The 8,794-nt window shown below is 33.9% G+C and overlaps 1 protein-coding gene across 1 annotated transcript; it reads left to right on the forward strand.

The window, feature by feature from the left end:
- Positions 1-269: 269 nt before the first annotated feature.
- LOC134252131 (solute carrier family 15 member 3-like) lies at positions 270-4,962 on the forward strand. The gene is made up of 4 exons (XM_062734568.1): positions 270-452; positions 913-1,113; positions 3,869-4,012; positions 4,478-4,962. Exons 1-4 carry the CDS (start codon positions 299-301, stop codon positions 4,732-4,734), a joined length of 756 nt encoding a protein of 251 aa, XP_062590552.1. The 5' UTR covers positions 270-298; the 3' UTR covers positions 4,735-4,962.
- The last annotated feature ends 3,832 nt before the right edge of the window (positions 4,963-8,794 follow it).

An 8,794-nucleotide genomic window follows, 5' to 3' on the forward strand; every position in this document is an offset into this window, starting at 1 on the left:
TCAGCGGTTACCATACCTTTTCTTTTATTGAATGAAGTCTCAGATTTACGCTTTGTTGGTACTGAAAGAGTGAAGATGATGTACACAAATATATAAATATAGCTTTATCCAATTAATGAAATAATTACTAAGTATTTAAGAAAAACGCTAAGTACTTACTTTTTTATCATGAGTATTTGCATTTGACAAATAAAGACAAAAAATATTTTATTATGCAAACAAATATAAAATACTTATCTGAAACTGTGAGCTATTTATGTTGTAGATGCAGTCAACATTTTTCCTGCAAGGTGAACGAATGGACGCCAAAATAGGCAGTGTGACGATGCCAATAGCTGTGTTGAATGTGTTCAATACCATCATCATCCTCATCCTTATTCCTATCATGGACAGACTCATTTATCCATTTTTGGCTAGACACAACCGGAGTCCTACACATCTACAAAGAATAGGTCAGTTCAGTTTTTGCTGAAAATAGGATTCTAGATGCTCTTCCGTATCGAATTAAGTGAGAGATATAAACTGCGTATATGCAGGTGACTCAGGTATATTGCTTCAGAACTAAGGAAACATTGATGTTACGTAACCATAAACGTCTTTACCTAGTAAGATACTCAGATATGAAATAGATGTGTCAGACGCTGTATTATCATTTAAGAACACTGGGATAGATCGACATTTAGAATTAAAATAACTATTGTTAATTGACAATGCTTCGTCGATAAATCTAAATGTCGAGTTGAAGGCTTCTTTTCACGAAAAAGATTTAGATCAAGTTCTTATTCATATAAATACAAGGATAGGTCAGCTAATAACAGAGTGAAATTGGTACCCAAGGGAATTCCACAGCATAACAACCTTAATTGTTTTTATTCAAATCAACCAAGATTTTTTCTTTGTTTTATGTTGTAGCCTTTGGTTTCATCTTATCGGCGCTTTCAGTTCTAGTGGCAGGGATATTGGAAATTTATCGCAAGAAAGATATTGAAAATAATGGATATATTACACAGACACTGGCATCGGACAAATTTAATGCTTCTCAGATTTCTATTTTTGCCCAAGTCCCAGAATTCGCTCTTGTTGGAGCTAGTGAAGTTTTCGCCAGTGTTTCTGGTAAGTCAGACAAATGTACAAATCTGGATCAATTGAAATCTCAAATACTACAAGTTGTAATTATATCAAATAATGAAGACTAGTAGGAATGACAGTGGATGGCATGAGTTCTTTATAGATAGGTGATGAATACCACTACATTTTAGAGTGTACAGCTTTTTCAGAGATGAGAAAAAAATTTTTACACAAAAATTATTGCACCAGACCAAATGTTGTCAAGTTTTATGAACTCATGGCTAATTCAAATATACAATCTTTAAAAAAAACTATGTACATTTATTTCAAAAATATTTGAGACTGTCTGTCCTTCTTAGCTGTCCTCCTGGTGTTTTCTTTTTGCATATACTTTATTATTACATTACATCCTCTCTACATGCAGTTGTAAAACATTTATATATATATATATATATATATATATATATATATATGTGTGTGTGTGTGTGTGTGTGTGTGTGTGTGTATATATTTATACTAAATGTACCTCTGACCACTTTATAGACATTGTATATACTTTATGTTCCTCATGTACCATGTTGTATGGTTTGAGAGAATAAACTGATTCTGATTCTGATTCTTTAAAAAAAACATTATGTTCTCACTGGCAATGAAATGATGAAACGATGTAATAGATAATTTGATGATGGGGCCAGCAATTATTTTAAAAAAAACATCAAACTTAACGTCATTTTTATGTTATACACCTATAGTTATATGGAATACATACATGTATTTGGTTTGTAACTCAACATTATCGACTGTCTACCAAAATATTACCGGTTGATCAATTTCGATTGTACATGCTCTATACTGTCATTTACAAGCCTAATAAGTGATGTTTTTCTCAAGGATCATAGTGAAAAACATAATTTCTAGAGAGACCCGTGACATTATCACACCTCTGACTTTCAGAGGTCCGTCATTACGTATTCTCTGTTTCTAATTTGTATTGTTTGAATAAAGGATGACTGCACTTAACGCCGGTTTTTGGGTCTTTTTCGATCTCTGTTGTCACATTTATTTTTGTTTTTATTTTTGCCTTAAGTCATTTGTTATAGAGTTTGGTCTATTTTCAAATGAAAGGCAATGTCATAAAGGTTATAAACTGCGTTGCAATAAAATAATTCGTTGATTTCCTACCCCACCTCTCTGCAAATATCGGGAAATTAGACTTATCTGCCCTTGATTGGAGATAAGATTTATAAATATGCATAAGAGGCGGAGCTAATATTGTGAAGAGTGGTCTAAAATTAGAATTATACATGTAGTTACTGTATTTATATTTGGTGCATTCTCTCTCTCTCTTTCTCTCTCTCTCTCTCGGCATATGTTTGTCACTATTATTTTTTAAGTTTTCAAATAAAGTATATAACTAATAACAAATAACATCGACCGGTAGAAGTAGCCATTGATAATCAACAGCAATGGCTGATGTCAACAATTCACGTGTTCGAATATAAGTGCCGACTAGCTCAGTCGGTAATGCACAGAATTAACAATATTGAGGTCTGGGATCGAGACCCGCTAACAACATTAAGACTAAGTCTTGTTTTATTTTTCCCTTTTAATAAAAAAAAAACGAAAAAAAGAAAACGTCAGAATTACTTAAGTTTTTCTTAATTTCTTCTCCTCATAAATTAGCGTGCTGTGGATGGTATGATTTCATTTTTATTTACTGGATCTTACTTTGGATGTTCATGATAAGCGATGGTTCAAAACATAATAAATAAATCTCTTTTTTTGTAGACTACGAACATGTAGAGACATATAATACACTCGAAAATATATAAATATAGTAAAATGAAACGCTTTTGAGATAAAAATAAGAATAATCTTATAGATATCTAAGAGAAAAAAGAATAGCTCGTGGCTCGATGGGAATGGATTGAAACAGATATGGACAATCACTATCGCCCAGCAGAATGCGTGTTTCCTTACACGTCACGTGATGGAATTTTAGTATTCACAGAGTTACAGGGTATATGAAATCACGTGATTAATTATAATATTCAACAGGTAACAACGTGGTTAAAATGGCCTGTTTTCTATAGAGAAAGGGAACACACGAAGAAAAAGTTTTTTCTCTTTTTAACCATGAGCGCATGTTTGTCTATTGATCTCCTTTTAATATGAGGTAATATATTAATATACAACTACCATAAAAAGGAGAACAATAGACAAACATGCGCTGACTATGTATTAATCCTGTAAAAAGGTGGGCGTACTCATTATCCTATGGAGATTCCAGAATATGTGATGACCCCTCCCTATAAAAACGACTTCGAACTTCGTTAATACGAACTTTTAATTAAAGTAATTACACAAAGTTGCACTTAAGACATTGGCCATTTCTACCATTAAAAGAAATATGCCCATTTTTAAAATTAATTATGTCGAAATTTCTAAGTTTCCTTAAGTGCAGTCATCCTTTTCGTGCTTGATTCATGATACCTCATGCTGTTGATTCATGCTGTTTATATATTTAGATTATTTTGGGTACATTGTATTGTTGACTTGCTTGAATCATGTTACCTGTATATTTCATTTATAGATTAATTTTTAGCGCCTTTCTATTGACCGTAATACATGTATATGATTTATATCATGAGAAAATGATTTAAATTTTGAAATTGTTTACTTAATGTAATCTGCTAATGTTTACTTAATTTAATCTGCTAAAAGAATTTTAACAAATGTTTCTAAACATTCTCGAAAAGATTTTAAAAAAACTCTCTGTTTTATCCTTTTTTTATTTTAGGTCTGGAATTTGCATATTCTCAAGCACCCTCATTTATGCAGGGTCTGGTTATGGGTTTATTTCTAATGATGTCTGGCTTAGGGAACTACGTATCTGAGGCCATTCTGGAGATAGTTAAGGAGGCATCAGGAACTAGGCCACCAGGTGGGTCCTGATATACAGTGTTATAGTGCCAGGAATCACACGATCTCAGAAGGGTTAATTGAAAACACAATTTTAGGAAATCATTGGCAAGGGAAGAATTTTGTATTAAAAAACTATTTGAAGATTTTCATATAGAGAGTAATATAATTGAAGACTTTCATATAGAGAGTAATATTTGGATACCTTTGCATTTGAACGTGTCTTTTTTTTATTTATACAAACATTAATGGTGCAAATCTAAAAAGAAATGTCCCTGCACCTAGAAAATTATTTCGTCTTCTTTATTAAAATGATCATCCTGGTTTTTATGCCTGTTGTTAGCTTAAATGAATTTTTATTTTATGATGATTATCTTTCTTGAACCTGATAATTTTTATGTCTCTTTTGAGCCATTTGTGTGTGTTCTTCGCAAAATTACTTAAACTCTACATAATGAATGACGGCATGAATTTTGTTCTTTTTAAGATGCCTGGTTTCCTGAGGAAATGAACGATGGAAAAACGGAGTATTTGTTTTTCATGTTGGCCGGACTTATGGCAGCCAATACACTAGTCTTCATCATTGTGGCGTACTTTTATAAATACAGGGAACCGGAAGAACAGCAAATCTTAGAAATAGACAAAACCGTGGATGTGGACAAACCTCCGGCGTACGATTCTGTGGGTCATGGGTTTGACAATCGGGGTTATTATAAGGGTGAGCCAGAATGCACAAAGTTATAAGCTTTCAAAGCTTCTTACAAGGAATCTGCTTACAGTCAAAATGAACACGTGTTGTCAAGAGGTGATTGCTTAAGTTTCCAATTACATGTATTAAACGAATTCTACTTTTCAAAACAGAAAGAGCTTACATTTTTATTGTCCCAGACAGTGATCTAATGATATATAATCAAATGCGCTTTCTTAAAAAAAGGACAGCCAATAATATACTTTAGTGCCATGGTTTGCAAGTCTATAAGATACATGTAATTTTATTTTCCAATTTTGGGCCCAGAAGGCATAAGGGTTTCTTTACAATGACAAGATGGAAAGTTCTGAAAGGTTAGTAAACATAAACAAACATAAACACACACACATGTATATATATCTGATATAATATATGTATACAAGTAACTGTACATGTAGATGCAGCAGTTGGGGTTATCAAATCGCTAATTATACCGGTTGTAAATTGTCAGAAGTAAAAAATAAAAATGTGATGCATTGGAAATCCAAATAAAAATCAATGTCTCTGAAATCCATGTATATACATATATTATCTTTCCTCAGGTTAGCAAAGTCATAAATTCATCATGTCATAATGCAATATACATAAATGTTAATCTGTATGTGCTGTTTATATATTCAGATTTTTTGGTACATTTTATTGTTTCGTTGTATACTTATCTGTGTAGTACGTACTATTATAAAAGTGTTTTATTAAATATTTTTATTGTTTACCTCCTTTGTTTTTATTTTTTGATCAACTTTTTACTATAAAGCATTTTCAGGTAAATTAAGAGGAACAAAAAGAGTTACGCAGGGGTGAGCCAAACCTGTCAAATTTGGAGCAATCTAATTCTTTTTATTCATCAGTTGTTCATCCTGAAACTTCAGGATCATGAAACAGACTACACACATATCTACAAAGTCCAGCAAATACTCTACCAAGCCCTTTACTCCTCACAAAAAAATGAACTGCTTCATAAAAAGGAGATATTTTAAACTTACTCTGCTCTAGTATATTCGAATTGTGTGAATCAAATGTGGATTCTAAAAATTCCAAATTACTTTGGTTAATTCAAATTCATAAAACCTTTTAAATCAATTTTAATTCTTAAAACATTTTCAAAATCAGATGCATTACACATGAAAAAAATCAAATTTTGGACATTTGTAACTATTCCTCATAAAATCAAACAAGGCTAAAAATGTAATGTGGAAATTTTCATCTTTTGTGTTTGGGCATCCTCAAAATAACTTCAAGTCCACTCTAATTCTAGCTATAAGGATATACTCTGAAGTTAATATCAAGACATTTTCTCATTGACAACATTTTTGTATTTGGAGACCAAGTGATTTAGTCCTTCAACAATCTGCATTAAAAAACAAGAGGCCCAAGGGCCTTATAGGTCACCTGAGCATTATGCAACAACTTTCCAGTTATTTAATTTGATTCATGTTTTAACTTAAGCCAGATGATATATGGCATTCACAATTTTGAAAGAGGCACCATTGATCATCATAACAGTACACTTAGCAGTTGCTTAGCTTGGTTACTGAATACCCATACGCAGAGTAGGGGAACAAAAATGCATTCCAACTAATCAGTAATATTCAGCAATAATCAGTAGTGCCCCTAACACTGTGACATAAACCCCTGACCCTAGGTCCACACATTGCACAAATTTTAAAAAGGCACTCTTAAAATTACCTACCAAAAAATAAATAAATGTTTTATAAATACAAAGGAGCAGATTTCAAACAATTAATTCATTTTCAGTATATAAGTAGAGCCCCCCCCCCCACCCCTGACCCAGGGTCCCTGAAATTCACAATTCTGCAAGATTAGGGCCCTTGCTCATCATGACAATATAGGTAGTTCATCTGCTTCATACCCAGAGACAGAGAAGAAAATTTTCAAAGATTTAATGTATTTTCACTATATAATCAATAGAGCCCCGCCCTTACATCAGAACCCTGACCCTGGGGCCATAAAATTCATAATTTTAGAAGAGGCATTCTTGCTCATCATAACTATGTACTTAGTTGGTTTATTTAATACCCAGGAGCAGAGAAGAAGATTTTCAAAGAATTCATGTATTTTCACAATATATAATCAATAGAGCACCCCCCCCCCCCCGACCACACACCAGAACCCTTGACCCTGGGTCCATAAAATTCACAATTTTGGTAAAAGCTAGCACTCTTGCTCAACATAACTATACACTTAGTTAGTTTATTTGATACCTAGGAGCAGAGAAGAAAATTTTCAAAGAATTCATGTATTTTTACTATATAATCTATAGAGCCCCGCCCTAACACCAGAACCCCTGACCCTGGGACCATAAAATTCACAATTTTTGTTGAGGCTCTCTTGCTCATCATAACTATGCACTTAGTTAGTTTATTTGATACCTAGGAGCAGAGAAAAAGTTTTACAAAGAATTCATGTATTTTCACTATATAATCAATAGCCCCCCCCCCCCCCCCCAACACCAGAACCCTTGACCCTGGGGCCATAAAATTCACAATTTTGGCTGAGACACTCTTGCTCATCATAACTATGTTCTTGGTTAGTTTATTCACAATTTTGGTAGAAGAACTCTTGCTCATCATAACTATGTACTTAGTTGGTTCATTTAATAACCAGGAGCAGAGAAGAGATTTTCAAAGAATTCATGTATTTTCACTATATAATCAATAGAGCCCCCCCCCCCCGACCACACATCAGAACCCTTGACCCTGGGGCAATAAAATTCACAATTTTGGTAAAAGCACTCTTGCTCAACATAACTATACACTTAGTTTGTTTATTTGATACCTAGGAGCAGAGAAGAAGATTTTCAAAGAATTCATGTATTTTCACTATTATATAAACAATAGAGCCCCACCCTAACACCAGAACCCCTGACCCTGGGACCATAAAATTCACAATTTTTGTTGAGGCACTCTTGCTCATCATAACTATGCACTAGGTTAGTTTATTTGATACTTAGGAGTAGAGAAGAAGATTTTCAAAGAATTCATGTATTTTCACTATATAATCAATAGAGCCCCCCCCCCCCCCGACCGCACACCAGAACCCTTGACCCTGGGGCCATAAAATTCACAATTTTGGTAAAAGCACTCTTGCTCAACATAAATATACACTTAGTTAGTTTATTTGATACCTAGGTGCAGAGAAGAAGATTTTCAAAGAATTCATGTATTTTCACTATTATATAAACAATAGAGCCCCACCCTAACACCAGAACCCCTGACCCTGGGTCCATAAATTTCACAATTTTGGTAGAGGCACTCTTGCTCATTATAACTATGTACTTAGTTGGTTTATTTAATACCCAGGAGCAGAGAAGAAGATTTTCAAAGAAATAATGCATTTTCTCTATATATATACTTATTTAGCCCCGCCCTAGCATTAGACCCCTGATCCCAGGGCCATGAATTTCACAATTTTTGTAGAGGACTCAATGCTGATTACAATCATGCAAACAGTTTGACTGCTTGATGTCCATGAGCAAAGAAGAAGATTTTTAAAGATTGCATTAATTTTAGTGGTTTTGGCCCCATCCCTCAGGCCCCAGGGGGGCAGGGATCATGAAATTCACAATTTTTGTTCCCCTTTAGCCATAGATGCTTTGTGCCAAATTTGGTTGAAATTGGTGCAGTGGTTGCAGAGAAGAAGCTGAAAATGTTCAAATGTTAACACACGATGGACGACGGACGACGCACGACGATGGACGAAAACGGATAGCAATAGGTCACCTGAGTTTACTCAGGTGACCTAAAAACACTTGCGTTGCTTTCAACTCCACATTCAAATAAATCGACCACGTTTTATCAATAAACAATTGTCAATTACAAGTGTTATCTTCTCTTTGCGTTTAATATTTTGGACAAATTAATTCTGCTTCATATGAATGCAAAAATAGGTCTGCTAATAACGGGGGGCAATGGGAGGGGGGGGCAATGGGAATGCGTGAGCATTCCAATGGATTGTTGGAAAACCTGCTTCCAAAAAACTCAGAGATATTGTCGATTAGAAACTCAAGCATCTTAAGATTTTTAATATCAACTTCAG

The sequence above is a fragment of the Saccostrea cucullata genome, unplaced genomic scaffold, assembly GCF_032062105.1.
Source record: "Saccostrea cucullata isolate Sc308-1 unplaced genomic scaffold, CSIRO_AGI_Scuc_v1 ctg19476, whole genome shotgun sequence".
In the NCBI taxonomy this organism is placed as follows: domain Eukaryota; kingdom Metazoa; phylum Mollusca; class Bivalvia; order Ostreida; family Ostreidae; genus Saccostrea; species Saccostrea cuccullata.